Raw genomic sequence first — 21570 nt, forward strand, 5'->3', positions numbered from 1 at the left:
TGCGATTAAAAAGTAGGACAGTGTGTAATATATTCTTCGATAGAAATAAAAACACTTTTTTATTGGCGGAAAACTAACCGCCGGGATCCATCCGTGTTCTATCTGGCAAACTACAAAGGCGCTGCTCAAAAGAGCCCAGAATTCCTTGTCTCTCTTTGCTATTTATGGAGAGGCTGACAGCTAATGGCTCCGTCAGATGTTTTCCCAGCATTCCCTCTGCCAGCGCTGTCCAACCAGGTGTTGTTTTACACTGCATGTGTCAAGACCCATGGCAAACTTCAGCCTGTCACGACACGTGACAAACGGCTCTTCAGGACATTTCGCCCCACTAAGTGAACGTTAAAGTAAATTGTGTGTTCCCCCCCCGTTCTCTGCTGTGGCACCGGCCATGTTAGTGAACTCCTGTGGTTCCTGGACGAGATGCAAGAGAAACATTCTTGGCCTCCGAGATGTGAACTTGACGAGGTGACTCACTTTGGGTTCCGTTCGATATATTCCATTTGCCTCTCTCTCCCTCCCTCTCCCTCTCCCTCCCTCTGTCGCCGTCTCTCTCTCTCCCTCCCTCTCCCTCTCCCTCCCTCTGACGCTGTCTCTCTGTCTCCCGCCCGTCCATATTCACCCGGCAGGATATTCTGGTGATTGACCACCCCAATGATTCGCCTGACCTTTAAGCAAGGGTGACCCGATGTCACCACATCCATTAGGAAGCAAGGAAAGTCCCTGAGAGGAGCCGCTGAAAGCTCTCTGTGAGATAGGGGTTCGTCCTGCTCCGAGGAAAACAGCTGTCCTCTTAATTACCGGCTGCGACGTGATGAGCTGGAAATAAGCCATCATGTGGGAACACGGCCCGCAAGACCGTCTTGGTGGAGCAAGGGCGGAGAATAGATTGAGACATTTTGAAGAGCTCCCCATGTTTGTTTCTCTGTGTCAGGTTTTATTTGTTATTTATTGCAGCGTGTAGCGACCGGCTAAACCTTTGGGATGCTACTACAGCAAACACAGCAGGGCATCTGGCTGATGGGGGACTGGTCATGGAGTGGACGGGGCTCCCGGGGAACGGCCAAAAAACAGGTTACACAAGATGTCCCGTCTAAGGGAGCCGTCTCAACATTTTCATAAGCGGACAACCCCACACCAAATATGAGCAAATAACGAGTTAGCACTCAGTGACCCCCAGGGGCCAACGCTTGGCTCCTTTTTAAGTTCATGTTTTTTCCTCCTGCGACATGACTGATGTATCTCCGCGCGGCGTTCCGCTCTCCTCCTGGGCGCTGCTCGGCCCGACTAATGTCATGCGCGGCGGCAGCGGCGGACATTTAAGGAGGAGAGTGGAGGAGACGGTAGATTGGGGATTAGCTGTGACGCCCTAGCACTCTGCAACGTCAGGCCCCAATCACATTAAGGAGATCCCCAGGGGACCGGCCGGAAATTCACTCCAACGCCAGCCCACTCCTTGCCGTCACTTCCCCCAACCCCAATCGACACGCACTGACACACACACACACACACACACACACACACACACACACACACACACACACACACACACACACACACACACACACACACACACACACACACACACACACACACGTCCCACCGTCCCCACGGCCAGCTGTCTTTGGCTGCTGTGGCAGGACAGTGAGTTTGTTCAAAGGGGGGGGACAGCATCTGACGAGACACTGGCAGTGCCACTTGACAGGTTTGATGACATCATGGGACACATTAGGCTGGTCTAGGCTGGGATCAATGGTGTGACACTTGACAGGCGCACAGACACAGGAAGTCCTCCCAGGGGAAGAGCTCACTCTCCCTGTGCCACTTTTTCCTTTCTCCCCTCTCTCTTTCGCTCTCACTCTCAATCTACTTTTATTTTGTTTGCATTGGGCGGATTTGTCGTGTGTGTGTGTGTCTGTGTCTGTGTCTGTGTGTGTGTGTGTGTGTGTGTGTCTTTGTGTGATTCTTGCGAGTGTGTGTGTGTGTGTGTGTGTATGTGTGTGTGTGTGTGTGTGTGTGTGTGTGTGCGTGTATTTTCCTGTGTGTGTGTATTCCTGTGTATATTCCAATGTCGCTTATTGGAACACTAAACGATTCAGCAATAGCAGTCAAATAAGACATTCAATTCACAAGCGCATTCACTCATAGCCTACAAATCACAGCCTTGTTTATGCACGCTTTGTTTGCATGCATCCATTAGGCAAATCATGCATACAGCCATCGAGGCGCATCAATGAAAATTTGCACTGGTGCCCATGCAGGCCAAGTGCCTATTATGTACCCACGTGGACCCAGCACTCCTGAGGCCGGTTCCACATCAGGCCGCGGACAATGCCCTTGTATAATTGCTCTCCTTTAATTTTGCAGCAATTGGACCGCATTAGTTATCGTCGTTTGAAGTGGGAGACTCACACCTTATTCTCATAATGGTGCGAGTATCCCCAAAGGGTGTGGACTAGTATTGACCGAGAGCTGAGTCAGCCAGATGCATTCCTGGGTTGGGGCAACAGGAAAACCCTAGGGAGGACGGGCACTCTACCTTCACCAGAAGAGGAGGAAACGAGGCGAGCATGAGAGACATCACTACGTGTTGATTCACAGTTTGACCTGTTTTTTATGGGTTTCATCTGACAAGCATCTCTCTCTCTCTCTCTTTAATAATAGATTGATGCATCTATCTATAGATATCTATCGTCAGTAGTTGCTTCCCATTATGCCTTTCTCTCTCCCAAATGCACACTTGAAATGATGTACTCTCAATCACCCAGACACACATTCTCTCAGACTCTCTCTCACACACACACAAACACACACACAAACGCACACACACACACACACACACACACACACACACACACACACACACACAAGCACTGCTGCTCTCTGTCTATATATCTCTTTCTCTCTCTCTCGTGCTCTATCTCGCTCTCCCCGTCCTTGTGCAGTTCCAGCACTTCATAGGTATGTGTGCGTAGCCCGCCATACATACCCCCCCCCCACCCCTTTTTCTCCTGGGTGCTGGCCCCGCCCACCACAGTTGAGAGGACAGGCAAGTTGACCCAGTAGGAGGGGCTGGATTGGGGAGAGGGGAGGGGTTGGCTGAGTGTAGACGGAGCTCACATTCAGTGCTGCCGGCGTTGAAGAAAACACAACACACCAGAGGAGCCCTAATGGGACGCACTTGGAGCCCCGGACGCACATGTAGATAGAGATCGATTCCTGTCTGAGCCCTGCCGAGGGGGGAAGCCTATCCAGTGGGATATTACCATCACCTGGAGAGAGAGAAAGAGAGAGAGAGAAAGAGAGAAAGAGAGAGAGAGAGAGAGAGAGAGAGAGAGAGAGAGAGAGAGAGAGAGAGAGAGAGAGAGAGAGAGAGAGAGAGAGAGAGAGAGAGAGAGAGAGAGAGAGAGAGAGAGAGAGCAGGTTCCTTCTCAATCAGCGGGCTCTAATAGAGCCGGTCTACAGCTCCAAATTTTTTGATTGGATTTCCGAATCATTCACAAATCAACTGTTTCTGACATTCAAACTTCACATTGGTGTCTGAGGATGTGTACATTTTGCAAGCTTGGGATTTTGGTGGTCTTTTGGTGAGGCACTATATAAGTAAGTAAATGGCTTGGTTTGTGATATTGCTGTTGTTGTTTGATTATCATAATAATAATAATAATAATAATTTTAACAGTAAGAATACGAATAATTATAATGTTAATGCAGCATTAGTAGTAGTAGTAATAATAATAATAATAATAATAATACAATTATTATAAAAAAATATTATTATTATTATTATTATATAAAATGATTACAAAAAAGATAGATTGCGGTTTGTTACATATTATCTAATAAATACGAGTGGGAAATCGTTTTTTTTAAGCCCATTAGCTAGGTCACATGTCTGTCCTCTCACATTAGTTTCAGAGGAAATGTGATTGAATTAACTTGATACTTCCCATGTGACTCTGCTAACATGTCCTCAAAATAATATAATTTAAAACAAATGAACAGCATGACATTCAACAGCACCATCAAAAAGTCAAAAACTAAAAACGTAATCAGACAATCTGTAATTGTAATAAATATAGAAAGCCCATGTTCTAATCAACGTGACGTGTCCAGTTTAATATGAATGCATTAATGAACTGAGCATGGAGGGGTCTAGATATGACTGCATTAATCCACAGAGCATGGAGGGGTCAAGATATGACTGCATTAATCCACAGAGCATGGAGGGGTCAAGATATGACTGCATTAATCAACAGAGCATGGAGGGGTCAAGATATGACTGCATTAATCCACAGAGCATGGAGGGGTCAAGATATGACTGCATTAATCAACAGAGCATGGAGGGGTCAAGATATGACTGCATTAATCCACAGAGCATGGAGGGGTCCGCCTAAGCCTGAAAGGAGCTACAGGGGTGTTGGTTATCCAATGATCAGGTGAAAAACAAGGGTTCTCCCCCTAATCACAAAACAAATTGTCATGTTAAATAAGTACTTTGCTCGACAATTCAAGCCCGACGGCCATGAATCACAGCACACATTAGCGCACAATGCTTAGATGTACTGTAATTCATACAAGAATGCCATCAAAAGGCACACATCAAACAATGAACTGGGAGCAATTATATGCTGACACATGACGATAAGCTGACAGCAGTCATACGGGGTCTAGTCGAGGCGATGTGCGGTGTAATCCAAGCTGATGTAATGGGCTCTAACGCTGCCGTGTCTCCGTCTCAGACACCCCACGCCAGTGAGACAGGGGCCCGCGTCTGGACGACTACCATGCACTGACAACAAGGTGAGGGGGAGTTGGGTGGAAGATATACACTCACCTTGGGGTGCTTTTATTACCTCCTGTGTGTGTGTGTGTGTGTGTGTGTGTGTGTGTGTGTGTGTGTGTGTGTGTGTGTACCCACGTGTGCTTGTACCCACATCTGTGTGTGGGTGCTTGTGCATGATTCTGTATGTGTGTGTGCATGTGCGTGATTCTGTATACGTGTGTGTGTGTGTGTGTGTGTGTGTGTGTGTGTGTGTGTGTGTGCGCGCGCGAACGCGCGTGTGTGTGTGTGTGTGGTGTGTTTGTGTAAATGTCCATGTATGTAGATGGCTGTGATTGAGTGTATTCCTGTGTCTCTCTATGCACATTTGCATGAATAATATTCCACAGTGAATACATTATGTCTTAGCCCGTATGTTATGATTTTAAAAGGTGCAGCTATTGTGAAGAGAGAGTGTGTTTGTTAAACCCCTAAACTTAGATCGTCAGGTCTTTTAATCGATTAACTGGAATAAATTAACACACAAGGTACTTCTTGATTTTTCAGTATTGACATATGCTGTATGAACATGCCTGAAAGGAGACAGGGTCATGATTTGCATTGTATTCATATGGTCGTCAACGTGTGTACAAGGGCACCACTCCAACTCTTGAGTAGAGCAATTTGAGACACACAGTCTCTTCCTGTCCCAAGAGTATGATTGCTCAGACATTACACACAATCTTAGCAGAAGGCGATTCCAGTCAATAACTCAGCGTACGGCATTGTCATTTGTCTGCTTCGGACCACCTGGATTTCAAGAGAGCCAAGTCTTCTGTGTTGTTCCTCTTGTTTCGCTCATTTCCCCAAACCGCACGGCTCCCTGGTTGCCCCTTCTAAGTTTGGCACGTTTGCGCAGTATTCTCAAAAACGACTTCCTTGATTGTAATTGTGGACAGAACTTTCCATCGAGAAAAGATATTACCGTCACCATCATCATCATCATCATCTTGTTCTTCTTCCGTTCCTCTCTGTTGGTTCTGCTCTGTGATTTATATCATCAGCGTATAAATGTGGCACCAGATCTCAGACGCGTTGGCAAGGGCGGGAGGTGGGGGGGGGTGGTAGGGTCTGGCCTGTAGTCTGTTGTTGGTTTGTGCTCACACTGTGCCTCTGTGTGGAGCGCGGGGGATTAGCCTCCGAGCCGCAGACACGCCGCGGCGCTGGGGAGGCACGTGTGGGCCGGCCGTCGGCTGGTTAATGATACATAACAAAGAAAACATTGAACGGGGAACGGGTCCTTTACCGGTGCAGATAAGGACCTGGACCCTCTCCAACTGTCCATTGGCCGGGGAAGGGGGGGCAGGGGCTGTGTTGTGGAAACAAACAGGACTTAATGTCCCAAGGTATGAGGCTACTTGAGTACGAAACGGCGGCGGTTGCACGCAACGGCCAAGACGTTGTGTGGAGACGTGGTCAGGTGCTGAACGTATCAGTGTGTGTGTGTGTGCACCATGGGGCGCGGCCCCCTGTGAGTGTTTAACGAGATGTTTGTAAGGCTCAGGCCAAATGACACGGCCGTCCACCTGGTTCCCCCGGCAGGGCTGGTCCGCTGCCGTGTGGCAGCAGAGAGGGAGGGGGCTTATAAATCATGGGAGGACGATGGGCACGCGACAAGGCCACCTTCAGAATTCACTCTGGAATGGTACAGCTTCGCCTGTCAAATTATATATATATATATATATATAGTAAGAATTTCTTAGAATATAATACCGTAAAGATTCGGCACTAAAGGGTCTCATTCCGACAGGGTAAATCGAAGATTAAATGGGTGTTTATGCATGTGCGCGCGTGCATGCATGAATTTGTGAATGTCTGTCTCTCTGTCTGCGTGCGTGCATGGCACGAAGTGCATGCATACGTTCATGCGTGTGTGTGTCCCTGAATGTGTGTCTGTGTCCATATGCTTTATATAGGTGGGAGCCATGCATGGTTCAAGCTTTGCCTGAAGAAGAAAGCGAGGCATGACCTTTTATATCTTGTGGATGAGAGTTCACAGCCTAGCATGTGAGACAGCGTGATTCAATCGGGCCAGTGTTGACTAATGCACTATTGATCGGTATGTAAATAAGGTCATAACTTGGGGATATGGCGTAGGTCTGGAAGGCAGAGCCCCCAGATACCGTCGCGATAGATTACCTGCTGGCAGAATCCAACAATGAGGTTGCTAATCAGAACGAAAGGAGCATTGATGTGCCTCTCCAGGCGTGAATGACACGAGATCCTGCTGTTGAAGGGGCGGTAGAGGGGACAGCAGAAGAGGAGAGAGAGAGAGAGAGAGAGAGAGAGAGAGAGAGAGAGAGAGAGAGAGAGAGAGAGAGAGAGTTTAGAGAACAATGAGGAGTGGGGAGACACAGAGCCGTGACTGGCGAGCCCCATGTCAGGGGTTTCAGGGCAGAGAGCTAATATTGATAGTGACAGGAACAAACAACAACTGGGGCGGTGTTAATACTCCTAGCTGTTCTTTGTGCTGCAGTAGCCCGGGCATCAGGTTAGGGCACGGATTAGCCAAGCGTTGCCAATTTACAGGTCCATCCAGTCCAACACACACACACACACACACACACACACACACACACACACACACACACACACACACACACACACACACACACACACACACACACACACACACACACACACACACTCCATTGTTAGGTTATTGCAAGGGTATCACACAAAAGAAGGCAGGGTTATACATCAACTTCCAATAAAATAATAGAATAAATGAAAAGAAGGGGGGTCACCTTTATTTATAGAGCACTTTCAAAACCTATGTCAGTTGACCGATGTGTGGGTCCGTTTCAACATTGGTGTGAAAGAGTTGTAAAATTCTGTGGACGATCAACCCACAAACATAGAGGAGTCTACAGTTAAACATGACATTAAAGAATACACATAGGATGAGTGCGGACACATCACCATACAGATTGTGTTCAGTTCGGTCAAATAAAATGCCAGATAAAACAGAAGGCCCAGAGTGAATGCTATACAGTTTGACCAAGACCTAAGGCCAGGATAACAGCTCCTTATCCAGTAGTGTGTGTGCATAGCAACAGCAACAACTTCCCCTGTTTCAGTAAAGTCGGCAAACAAAGACAACAGAAGAAGAGCACAAAAACGCGGATGGAAAAGTTTGCTGTAATGTTATCTTGTGCGATCCCACAACATGAGTTGTGGTCACACCCGGATCTCTAGGGACGTGTGCGTATGCAAAGGGTTTGTGGGAGCTTAAGAGCACTGGGAGGGATGGTGTGCGAGGAGAACGGAAGGAGTCTCAGAGCGGATGGCATTGTGCTGATTTAGCGGTGCTGCGTGGGGGGGGGACCCACGGTTTGGATTGAGGGATGGCAAGGACAATATTGACTGATTCATCACTTAGGGGAAGGGAGCTCCAAAGGCTGAACAGAAGCAGCCACTGCAATAAACCAGATTCTATCTGCAGTCCGTCCAGAGGAATCAAATCCAATCATTAGCCTTTTTGTTTACCCGTACTGAAAGCTGGGTCCAGAACGGGTAATACCGTACTTTGCATGTGTCAAAGAACGTACAAAAAGATATATATATCCTTCTTCTGCATAATAGATTTTCCCAAATTTAGAGCACATGTGCAGGATTATATTAATGTGGACACAGTGTTACTCTTCAGACCTTATTTACTTTTGCCGTGTAACTTCAGTTCAAGGAATTTTCCTCTGAGGACCGGCCCGTGGCAGAGCCAAATGTTTTTTTTTGGCTCTGCCACAGGCAGGTCTACTGTCATCCAGCCATTCTGCAATTTGAAGACGATACAACCTGATTTTTTGGATGCATCCATCATGCAAATGGGACATGAATATATTTGGAGGGATTTCAATAGTTCCCTCTGGAGTTGAGTAATTCTCTGTGTCTGTTGAGGAGCTGCGCTTGGAAATTAAAAAAAAAAATCGATACATCCATATTTGTACTATAAACTATTCATAGAATAGATCCCGTGGGTTCCGGTAAACTAAGGTTTGTTTGTGCTCCCATGTATAAGTCATGTGATCCCCAGGAAAAACATCTAGACTAATGTTGAATTAACATTTAACTCTTTTCCCTAAAGGATACTTCTCAAGCAGCTGCATAGAAAGTCAGACACACATAACATCCTTCAAGAAACGTCTCTTTAATAAACATCCTATGAAAAAAAAACAGGAGCATATTAATACATGTGTTCTACCAATTCATGTTTATGGCAAAGAAACCATTCTTGTACAGCGAGCATAGAGGTCAAGTGCTCCACACACACACTACATTCAATCTCCATTTGACATCGAAATTACCTACAAGGGCAAATGTACAGCAAATTGAATTACATTGTGGAGCACTGCAGTAGAAAATAAAAAAACGTGTCTTAAATTCCAGTGCACAGCCACAGTACAGCCCTAATAAAGGGAAAGCAATGAATTAACTGATTAGATAGCGCAACATCTCTTGTTTGACTTCAACAGCAGTATATCACCGAAACGACAAGGAGTTCCCTGACTGTGATCAGAGCCAGGATTTTAAAACCAGTGAGGCCGGGCGAGAAACCCATCGCGTATTTTTTATACAGTTGTATTTAGTCCTCATATTTATTTTTAGCTCTAACTAAATTAAGGAGGTCTGGACCTGGCTGACCTCGTAGCTGGCTAGGGGCCTCGCGGCGATGCAAGGGGGGAATCGTACTACGTTTTCTATCGCTCAATGTTTACCTCTCTGATTTGACTGTTGTGCAAGCACTTCAATTTGAAAGGGCGCTATACAAATAAAGAAGTCCAAATATTTTTACAACTAAGCACATCCGAGCGTCAAAGCATTGATGTTATTATTACGGCTAACGCGTTTGCACACACAGCGACTTTGAAACAATCACTTAAAACCTGAGAGTTGGACCAGAAACAATCAAACAAATGAAGAGGGGTGTACTTTGGCCATGCCTCGATGCTTCCAGAGCAAGGATTCATGGTGGTTCCAGTCTGCTTTCCTTCTGTTTTTCCCCACCGCCGTACCGTAATGCTAGGAGTGGCGTCCAGCTGGCCCGGCTTGTCATGCAATCATCTTCATACATTCCAGCGGCAAAGCCCGCACTTAGCACTTGCTAATGTAACTGTTTTTTTTTTTGTTCTGCTGCCTCAGCGGCTGCGAGGCCCTCAACTCTGCGACTACCAGAGCGGGATGCAGCGGCGTAGAGGAAGACGCAGTACTACCAATCACCCTATTGATCGCCCACATTAAATTATACTAGAAAAGAAGGGTCTACTTCAGCTGTTTTCGTTTTTGTGTCTACTAAGAGGAACAGGAAAGGCCCTGGGCAGGCGTTCATCCAGCCTGACTCACACGCGGCGGCGGCGGCGGCGGCGGCGGGGCAGTATCCTGGCCGCCGTCCCTTCCTGGCGCCTCAATCATCGCGTGATGAGCCTCACCAGTCTTTCTTTGGGCTCTTTCCACTGCATATTCTCCTACCTTTTCCCTGGCAGGCCTTAGACAGTAGGTCGCCCCCCCCCCCTTTCACAAGTCCGTCGTTGCTCCCCTCGTCCTCCCCCCAGTTTGTTCTCAGACCGTTTGCTACTCACTGTTTACTTGCCCATCGGCTGCCCCCAATCCCACGACTCGGGCTCTCAAATTACTAACTTTAATTCAAAATCATTTTTATTTGTTGTTCAACAATGTATTTATAAAGGAGGGAAAATAAACTTTCATTGCAATCAGAAGGAGAGACGGATGGAGATAGAATTGTACATCCACAGGGAAGAGAGAGAGAGAGAGAGACACACACACACAGAGCTACAGAGAGAGAAAGACACACACGCAGCGACACACACACACACACACACACACACACACACACACACACACACACACACACACACACACACACACACACACACACACACACACACACACACACACACACACACACACACACACACACACACACACACAGAGAGTGAGAGAAAGGAGACAGAGTCAACAGGAATGTATTGGGTAAGCGAGGGATGAGAGAGCTGAGGGCGGAGGTGAAGGACTACGCAGGGTGGGATAGAGGCAAAGGCTGTCAAATCACTCTTGAGAAAGTATGAAAAAAGAAAACAAGCCAAAAGCGGCTTTGCGTCAAACTGAGTGGGACGCTGAGACAGATGAACAAACAGACACATGCTGATGCAATTATGTAGGAGCCCTTACATCCTCCAAAATACACAGAAATCCTATATCATTCATACATCAACACTATCTCAGAACACACTTTTATTTTGTTACAGCCGAACAGGGAGTTGCCGTTGAGGCCCCGTGCCAACCCCAAACCCTCCGAGCCATTAGAAACATTTGTATTACCGCTGTTACTGCTTAATTCCTGATGATTGCAATCAGAGCGTATTAGCGGTGTTTATAATGTCTGAGTTTGGTGAAATCCGAGCATACGAGAAACCCAGGACTTGGAACCCATCTCGGGAAAAACGTAGGATTGTTTCCGCAGGGTTTTCTGTGCTTGTATCGTTATTCCTTACGAACACATACCGACAATCCCGCGGCTAACATGCTTAGCTCTCCGTCTGTCCCGCAGGCATGGAAAGCATCAGCCGCGAGACCCTCTGGGACGGGCTAGGGCTCTTCTCCACGGTGGACGCCGAAGGGACCAACGCCTCCTCCTTCCTGTCCCAGCTGACCTCCCTCAACACGTCGCGCGTCGGCGGCGATGGCTCCTTCCTCGGCGTGTTTCCGGGGAACGCCTCCACGGCCACCCCTCACACGCTGGCCCAGCCCCGGGTGAGGGACGCGGGCCTGGCACGTGCCGAGATCACCGTGCTGTCCCTGATCCTGGCCCTCACCACCCTGGGCAACGGCTTCGTGCTGTGGGTGCTGCTGCGGCGGAGGAAGCAGAACGCGCCCATGCACCTGTTCATGGTCAACCTGTGCGTGGCCGATCTGGTGGTGGCCTTCTTTCAGGTCAGTGAGGTCAGCGGCGGCGGCAACGGCGGCGACATTGTTCGAATTGTCCTGCTTTGTCAACAAGGGCTTCTGGTATATGGGCTGCTGAGCCGTGCCGGTGACGTCGGATTACAGCGGATTACCGATCAGTCAGCACGACTATTCAGCGCTTTTTTGTTTTGTTTGTGGATGTCGGCAAGGAACGCTTTGCAAATACCCTGATAACTTAGTCATGCTTTGTTCTAAATGAATGACCAACGACAATGGATCTCGATAGATTTGAATGTCAGGTGTAGCGCACACAACATGCATCACAACCCGTGTGTCCCTCCAGGTGCTGCCCCAGTTGGTGTGGGACATCACGGAGAGGTTCCAGGGCCCCGACCTGCTTTGCCGGTCCGTCAAGTACATGCAGATCGTCGGCATGTTTGCGTCGCCCTACATGATAGTTGCCATGACGGTGGACCGCTACTACGCCATCTGCTGCCCGCTGCAGGCCTACCGAGGGGGAACCATGTCCCGCTGGAACACCCCCATCATGGTGGCCTGGGCCCTGGCACTGGTCTTAAGCATACCGCAGGTAAGGGGGGGGGGGGGGGAGACGAGGTGTTGGGGAGACGGGAAAGGGTGACAAGCTCATACGGCGTGTGTGAAGTGATCGCAAGCGTGTGCGTCCCTTCCGCTTGACATACATCAAGGCAAGAGCCCTTGCTAAGGAATGCAGATTAAAATGCATGGCGAAGACATGTGCATGCCTGCGTGTGAGTGACATACACACACACACACACACACACACACACACACACACACACACACACACACACACACACACACACACACACACACAGAGACAGATGCCCCCACATTGCCACTTGGAGGAAACGAGAGCTCAGCGGTGCGTTATCGCCGGTGCCCCCACGCTAGAACCCAAGATGTGGTGGCCCTATATTTAGCCCGGTACGCTCAGCAGGGTGTGACTGATGGGAGCGAGGGGGGTACCGGGAATCCTGCCTCTCTCTGATTACCCAACCCCCCCCCCTCTCCCTCCCTCCCTCCCTCCCTCCCTCCCTCTCTCTCTCTCTCTCTCTCTCTCTCTCTCTCTCTCTCTCTCTCTCTCTCTCTCTCTCTCTCTCTCTCTCTCTCTCTCTCTCTCTCTCTCTCTCTCTCTCTCTCTCTCTCTCTCTCTCTCTCTCTCTCTCACTCGATCCCTCTCCCCCTCTCTCTCTCTCTCTCTCTCTCTCTCTCTCTCTCTCTCTCTCTCTCTCTCTCTCTCTCTCTCTCTCTCTCTCTCTCTCTCTCTCTCTCTCTCTCTCTCCCTCCCTCCCTCCCTCCCTCCCTCTCACTCACTCGATCCCTCTCCCCCTCTCTCTCTCCCCCCTCTCCCCCTCTCTCTCTCTCTCTCTCTCTCTCTCTCTCTCTCTCTCTCTCTCTCTCTCTCTCTCTCTCTCTCTCTCTCTCTCTCTCTCTCTCTCTCTCTCTCTCTCTCTCTCTCTCTCTCTCTCTCTCTCTCTCTCTAGGTGTTCATCTTCTCCCGCACCGAGCTGCCCACTGGGGAGTACGACTGTTGGGGCCAATTTGCGGAGACGTGGGGCCTCAAGGCCTACGTCACCTGGATGACCGTGGCCGTCTTCATCCTGCCAGCGCTCATCATCACCGTCTGCCAGGTAATAATCTCTCCCTCCCCCAACCCACCCCTCCCCTCTCCCCCTCTGCTCAGGCTGGCGGGCCCCACACATCCACAGGAGCCCCCGTTGGAATGACCAGAATGCAGTGGGGTTGTGTGGAGGCTTATGGGAAGGAGCCGGTGGCTGCTCTGGTCGTTTGATGATGCCTCAAGGTAGCCGTGTGTGTGGATTAGTGGCGATGCTGTTTGGCGTTGTCCAGAAGCCCCCCCGGAGAGGAGACATTCTGGGCTGCCTCCCATAGGGATCCGATTCTCTATTTAAGGAAAGATATTGGATGGGGCCCCTGCTATTTCCCCTAATTAACACAGCACTGGAAGGACCACTGCTGGGCCAGCTGGTCAGAAGATCTGCCCTCCTCTCCGAGGGGCCCCTGGGAACAGAATCTCCGTCATATACACAGCATCCTACGCAGTACTGGGTTTATGGAAGTTCATTATTTCCCTGCACTAATGTTTACAACATGTCACATGCAGTGACGTCACCTGGTGGTTGTACATACGTTTTGTCCGACGTAAATGGATTGAGCCCTTCCGTATCTATGTCCTTCCATCTTCTCGACACCCGACGTCCGATCGCCGTCACGCTCGGTGGGTGTGAGGCTGAGGCACCGAGAGTGAAGTGCAGTGTCGAGTGGGAAGTTGTTTGGATGAGCGGTTCCTTGAAAGTGCTGCAAGCGGCAATAACAGAGGCCAAGCAATCGGGCGTTTTGCACAGGCCCGATCCGAGCAGGGCCACGGCACCAGTAGATCAAAAAGATGGAAGTGAGTGTGTCCTCTGGGTTTTGAGTGCGCTGCATTTCATCGGCGGACTGCAGGAGACTAGATGCGCACAATGCACTTTGTAGGCACGCGGCTTCGGGCTGAGCCGATTGCCCTGCTATGAGATGTTAGGTCTTCCATTGAACCATCCTGACCTTTATACTCTATGAATCAGAGCCGTCACACCTGCGCTCACACAGCTGTCATCGACCGAAGCCAGTAGCACCGGAGAGCCAACCTCACTAAAAGCAGCAATTTATTACGATTACAGCATTTTATCAGCAATATGGGAAAATGTCCATGCTTGTAAAAAGCTGCAATCGTTTATTCACACTAAATAAGGGTGTAATATCACTTGATATAGATGTGATATGTCGGGAGAATGTCTGAGCCAGCAGTGTAACTTAGTGGCGAGGAACAGCGAACGTCAAAGCACCACATTGAACGTGTGGTGCTTTTCTGTGGCTCTTTATTTCTTTGCACCCGTTTATCCTCTCTCCCCACATTGATGCAGCCGAAAAATCAATAAGCCTGTGGTTTCCATAATACATTGTAACAGGGAAACAATTTAATCGGTCAATAAATCCTGAATATGAAACCAGTAACTCCCCCACGCCTCTGGTTTGGGGAGATTATATTTATGACAGCGTGATCCGAACGACTCCCCCTCCCCTCACATACCATTACGCTGCTTCACAGATAAGAATCTTCCGGGAGATCCACAACAACATCTACCTTAAGTCGGAGAGGATTGTGACGGCGGAGCTGAAGAAGAACGCCGTTCTCTTCCGCTTCCAGAGCTTCAAGAAGGACGCGGAGCGGGCCCGCGAGCGAGCCAGGCAGGGGTCCAGCGGAGGAGGTAAAGGAGGAGGAGGAGGAGGAGGAGGAGGAGCGGGAGGAGGTGGTGCAGTGGGGAACAGAGGAGCACCGCTTCTGAAGGCGGTGCATAACAACACCTCCGGCTCCCACGCACCCAGCAGTAAGGCGGGGGAATGCTACGACGTTGCCGCCCCGACCGCCCAGTACGGCAACAGTTGTCAGGGGGAGCAAACGACGATATCTTCGGCGACGAGAGAACGACAACCCCAGTGTCGCTCCGAGAGCCACGCCGGGACCCCCAGTCCGCCCGGGGGGTCTCCGTCACAGGACAGCAACGGCTGCCCCTGCGAAGAGCCCTCCTGCCAGGCCATCGACGAGACCGCCGGCCGTCCCGGTGGGGTGTCCCCCCGGTGCTCCACGGACTACGTCCCGCCCCTGCCCCCCAGCCAGCAGCCCCCCAGCATCACCAAGGCCATGACCAAGACCGTGAGGATGACGCTGGTCATCGTCCTGGTGTACACCGTCTGCTGGTCGCCCTACTTCATCGTCCAGCTGTGGGCGGCGTGGGACCCCAAACCTCCAGGCGAAGGTGAGCCGAGCCCCCCCAATCCCCCCGAAATGACCGTCTTACACCAAGCACATTCATGGTCTCCACCCAACACATCTAAATCATGCGGTGCGGGGCAGCTGCCTGAAAAGTTATCCGTCTTGTTACTCCACAGAAAATAGCCCAACGCCTCGCTAAGTTGCGGTTGGTGTGATTATAACATACGGCTGGCGCGATGAAGCCAGAATAAATGTTTTCTTTGATCCACAACCAGAACCCTCTGGGTAGGATCGCAGGCCCCTCTCTGGTATTTATATTCTTGGTCAGGAAGAAAGCATCTGATCTTCTGACGTCCGTTCTGCTGTTGCCTGAGGTAAAGCTGAAAGAACAACGTAGCCACAAGCTAATTGTTGCTTTATGGGTGTTATACCCTTCATTTAAGCACAAATAGTCACGCCTAAGAGATGGGTGTATGTAGCATATGTGTGCCCCCCCGACGCAGTATAAGCTGGTCAGATGTCATAAACACACACACACACACACACACACACACACACACACAGAAGATATGACAATCACAGACACAAGCTGAAGGGTCTATGTCAAATGCATACACATGCTCAAACTCGTGCACACACACACACACACACACACACACACACACACACACACACACACAACACACACACACACACACACACACACACACACACACACACACACACACACACACACACACACACACACACAATGCCTACTTGTTAATCAGCAATCAAATCAGTTTGCAAATCGGCAATGAGAATTGGCAACACCGCAATATTGATGTTATGGTTATTACGTCAAAATGTATTAATAGAAGAGAGAAAATGGCTTAAGGAAGTAACAAATTATACTGTCCCAGCAGAACAATGTTTATCGTCCATGTGACTGGCCTCAGGGATAACCAGAGTGTTCAACAATTATCGTAAACTGTTTAATTTTAATTGAATGTGGAATTATTGCTGTTTATTCTTGCCTCCCTTGAAAGGGCATGTTATTGTACATAGAGATCTGTTGGTGTGCTAGTTTCTTGTATGTACAATCTTGTGGGGCACATTTGTATATATGACAATATTGTTAAAAGGATGTGCGTGTGTATGTGTGCGTGTCTGTACAATTGTGTGTGCATGCGTGCGTGTTGTGTGTGTACATGCGATTTTGTGGGTCTATTTGCGTGTGTGTGTATGCGTGCATTTGTGTGTGTATGTGTGTGGGTGGGTTAATGTGTGTGTGTGTGTGTGTGTGTGTGTGTATGTGTATGTGTATGTGTGTGTGTGTGTGTGTGTGTATGTGTGTGCATGCATTTGTGTATGTGTGTGCTTGGACGTTACGCGCCAGCCCTACCGCACTCGTTATTACCTGGGTAGACAGTCCGTGACCTAATGTCTGTCCCTACCTGGTGCTTCGAACTCGAAGTATGTTCCTAAACTCTCCCTGGGTGAACGCAATCTTACCTATCTAGGGTGTTAGGTGCGAGGTACTCACCCCAGGTCCCCAGCCACCGTAGTCCGTAGGCGCACAGCTCTCTTCGTGACACGCCACACGGCATCTGGTCTCCAGGTGACCAGTCCACGCCTTGAATCCCTGTCATTCAGTTTCCCCGTGTATTGACAAGACAAAGTTCAAACAAAAGCTTTCTCATAGAAGTTCCTCAACAGAAACGTGTGTCCTTCGTGTTAGGTCCAACAGACTCTGAGTCTCACCTGCACAACCTTCAGAGACTCTCTCCCCAGATTCTCAATTCCTGAGACTCACCTGCTGAGACTCAGCTGTTGCTACTTACCGCTAATTAGCACCTCAACACCACCCCCTCTGTGTGATGTCAGTGCTCATTCTAACCCTAAGCACTCTAAAGCTAACCCCATTCCTCATAACCTAACAGTGGGTTCATGTGTGTGTGTGTGTGTGTGTGTGTGTGTGTGTGTGTGTGTGTGTGTGTGTATGCGTTCATGTCTATGTGGGTGTGCGTGTATGTGTGTGTGTATGTGCCCCATGGCAGGCGTGGCCTTCACCATCCTGATGCTGCTGGCCAGCCTCAACTCGTGCACCAACCCCTGGATCTACACGGCCTTCTCCAGCAGCGTGTCTAGAGAGCTGCAGAGCCTGCTGCGCTGCCGACCACGGGCCAGCCGTCGGGGCTCGCTGCCCGACGACTCCACCACCACACACACCTCCATCACCAAGGATACCGTCTACTAACTCAACCACGCTCACACACACACACACACACACACACACACACACACACACACACACACACACACCACACACACACACACACACACACACACACGCAAACACTCCACCACCACCATCGTCCCCATCACCTCCCGGGGGGGGGGGGGGGGGGGGGGGGGGGCCGGCGACCGGGAACACCGGCGGGCGTGTGGAGGAATTTACAGAAGCTGTCAACGGCACCCACCTGGAATGTCGGGCATTCTGTGGAGTGAGAAAACAAAACAAGAATGCATTTCTCCGCAGTGACTATAGCGGGGAAGCTCTATCTCCTGATTCATAACGCGGAAACTCTGCATCCCATCCCCCCTCCCGACCTGCTCCGACAGAACTGCAGGAATGCGGGGCCCGGGATCGTGGGATTTGGGGACGCGACCGACAGAGCTGAGGGCATGAGAGAGAGAGGCAGAGACGCAGGGGGATCCAGAGAGACACTCGTGATTAACAGAGGCTAGACGGAGGATGACACGGCTGGTACATCGGGGTTTTAAAAACAATAATGTGCGCAAACTTTGCTGAATCAAAGTAAATAGAACAAAGATGGATGCCTGAGGTTAGTTACATATTCAACCCTGGAAAACCATGTGTGTGTGGGGCGGGGGGGATGGGACATGATGTATTTGGCCATTAATTGGAATATATAGTAACCAACTCCCTGATGCACACACACGCACACCCATACACATAAAAAGACATAAGGGTACGGAGGCTACAAGAACATGAAAACAGTCCAGGGTCTCCGCAAGGACACAATGACGGGATTACTTTCAGTACCAACCCCGCATGGTTCCTTCTGCATGGCGTCTCCCTGCTGCAATGAACAGTCCACCAAAGCAGAACGTACACATTACGGGGAAAGCGGCAGAAACGCACGGAGGAGTGAAATGGTCATTCAGCAGCATTCCATTTACAGAGAATGAACGTGGCAGAATGTATTTATTGAGAGACTGGAATGTAAGGCACATTGTATGTAGCCTATATATATAGATGTATATCTCAATTTACATAAATATATATATTTATATTTATAGATAAAATACTTTCTGCTTATGTCTAGCGATGCGAATTATTGCTCCGGCACCAAGGTCGTTCCATCGACCGTTTTCTTAAGGCTGCACGGCCTTCACTGATTCCGAAAAACACACACGGTAGTTGTCATTATATATTTTTGGAAATAAGAATAAAAAAGTCATAGGAACTTGTGCGCTTGCAGAGCCATAAGGGGGGGGAGCATATGGGACAGATCCCCCCCCCCCCCCCCCTCCTCGCTCCGCATGCTGAACGCACAGTCAACTTCATTTCACTTAAATTACCTCCGTTGGCGCTTTTGTTCCATGTCGTTCGGTTGTTGGTTCACTCGCATTGCTGTATGTGTGGATTATTTGCAAGTAAGTAAGAACCATGAATGTTGAATGTAGGCCTACACACCCCGGCCCATACCATGTAACAGTACACCGATTTTTTGTATTTTTCGGCATGGCTACCATATAGGCTTGAGCTACGTACCCCCGGAGGTGACAGAGGATTTCTTTCTTTTTAAAATAAAAAATATTAATATATTTTTCCAAAAATTGCCTCGAAATACTTATTACGTGGCATTGTAATACATATTTTGTGTCCTCGAAATCCTTGAAGTGACATCTTATTAATGACATCTCTTCCATGCCCAGCGGCGGGTTGCACACCTGCTGTTGATTTATTATTTATTACCTGCCAAGAGCAGGAATGCAGTCCCGCGCCGGGCATGGAAGTGACTAAATCATTTTGAGTCAGCAAAAGGACTATAAAATTATGTAAAACTAATTTTTGGCCATGGAATAAGTATTTCGGGGCCATGGAACAAGTATTCCGAGGCCATAAATTAGTATTTCATGGCCACGACTTAATATTTCTCTGTCCGTATATTGCCTGTGCTGTACTGTTGGATAATTTCAGGTCTTAACCTAACACTATTTACAATACACTAACAGGTAGGCCTACTTAAAACTCAGCTTGATAACACTAGGTCGGCATGTAGCCTAATTATGGTAACACTTTACATTAAGAGTACATTGATTAACCACTCATTTAAATTAGTTAATGATTATTATATTGCGTTAGATATAGGGTTAGTGATTAACCTTATCAAATAATGTAACTTAATATCTTAGTTGAGAACATGAGCACCATTAGTTAACATGAACACAATTAGTAAAAGATCACTAGACCATTAGTTAATAACTCTTAGTCAATAAATATTGCTTAAATATTAACTTATGTGAAACAATGGTTAGTTCATGTTACCTTATTTGAAAGTGTTACCAATTATTATCATGTTTTTTTAAAGCAGCGATTCGTAGCCCCATTGTCTGACATTGAACTCCAAGTGCCTTTATTGCTGGTAGCTGGTTAACCCTGCTAAATGTGTTTTGACTATGATGTCATGTAAACATGTTATTCTTAGAAGTTAGCTACTGCAACAGCAGGGATCTTTAGGCACCTTGTGTCACCACTTGAGCCATTTCTCATCATATTTATTTTCGTGTAGATAATAATATGCATACAGTATATCTTAACATTTCAGTTTACTTTTTTCCATGTTGTCCATGACGTTTATGTACAGTTTTTATATCAAACGTTTTTTTGGTCTTTTTTGTCTTTGAAAAGTAGTGCTGTAGGCCCCTTCCACTGAAAACACTTACAAAATCAAAGTTATTACTATCGTTTCATAAGATTGTTAACCTCTTAAAAAGCTGTTATCATTTCCCTGTGTGTATAAAACAAGATTAAATGTAACTTTAATGTTCATACTATTGTACCGGCATTGTGTTAGACGACGGTTGAAAAAAACTCTCGTGTGTGTGTGTCTGTTTTGTAACCAATGAGTACAGTGTGATGCGTCAAAGGAAAAAAGCAGGGAAGAAAAACAGGGGGGGAGCTGAGAGTCACTCAGCAGGTCAGCCACCGGGATGCTTTTTCGGTGTCTCGAGGGTTCCAAGGGGGGTGGAGGTCGAACGAGAACAGGCGCCTCACCTTTCCCTCTAAGCAGGTCAGGGTGAAGGAGTGATGCTGTGGCTCTTTGATTCCGTGCCAAGCCAAGAGGTCGCCGCAGCATCAACAGCGCTGCATGTCTCTGTCTTTGTCGGATCAGGAAACGGAGCGACGGCTTACAAAACCCGTCCGTGTGTTGGTGTGTGTTCCTCTTTCCTGGCAGGAAGTTGAAAGGTCAGAGGATGATTCTTGGCTGTCTGGAAAAAAAAAGGGGGGGGTAGGCAGTGAAGGGGGGCGAGGCGATCACTCAGAGTGATGGGCCAGGAAAGAGACACACTCTGCTTTGCATTAAGCTGCCTACACAGCCTTTTAGAGGTTCTTTCAACAACTACATAATAAATGTAGCCTACTTTAGGTGCCTGAAAATAACACTGACGCAAATACCCACAGAGTGCTTCTACATGCCGTATAGGAGCTATAAATATGAACTCCTGAAAAGGCTAATCGTTCGATCACAGAGGATGACCAAACATTATTGATTACACAACGGACTGATTATTTATCTCCATCGTTGTCAAAGTGTTAAATTATTGGAGCTCAATTCATGCCGTCGCTGACCTTCTGTTAATGGAATCTTGCTGTACGTGGGTGTGTGTTTACAGTGCATGCAGAAAAAGTGGATGTCTGAGTACACGTGTGTGTGTGTGTACTCTTCTCGTATTCTGTGTGTTTTTTACGGCGTGTCGGGCGATGCAGTGCCGATGTGTA

At 48.4% G+C, this 21570-nt stretch overlaps 1 protein-coding gene across 1 annotated transcript; it reads left to right on the forward strand.

Annotated features, from left to right (window-relative positions):
* Nucleotides 1–3134: 3134 nt before the first annotated feature.
* On the forward strand, nucleotides 3135–17888 carry avpr2aa (arginine vasopressin receptor 2a, duplicate a). Its single transcript, XM_030367370.1, has 7 exons — nucleotides 3135–3600; nucleotides 4740–4800; nucleotides 11385–11767; nucleotides 12084–12329; nucleotides 13267–13413; nucleotides 14892–15600; nucleotides 17597–17888. The coding sequence occupies exons 3-7, from the start codon at nucleotides 11387–11389 to the stop codon at nucleotides 17794–17796; spliced, it is 1683 nt and encodes a 560-aa protein (XP_030223230.1). The 5' UTR covers nucleotides 3135–3600; nucleotides 4740–4800; nucleotides 11385–11386; the 3' UTR covers nucleotides 17797–17888.
* The last annotated feature ends 3682 nt before the right edge of the window (nucleotides 17889–21570 follow it).

Source organism: Gadus morhua, chromosome 1 (genome assembly GCF_902167405.1).
Source record: "Gadus morhua chromosome 1, gadMor3.0, whole genome shotgun sequence".
In the NCBI taxonomy this organism is placed as follows: domain Eukaryota; kingdom Metazoa; phylum Chordata; class Actinopteri; order Gadiformes; family Gadidae; genus Gadus; species Gadus morhua.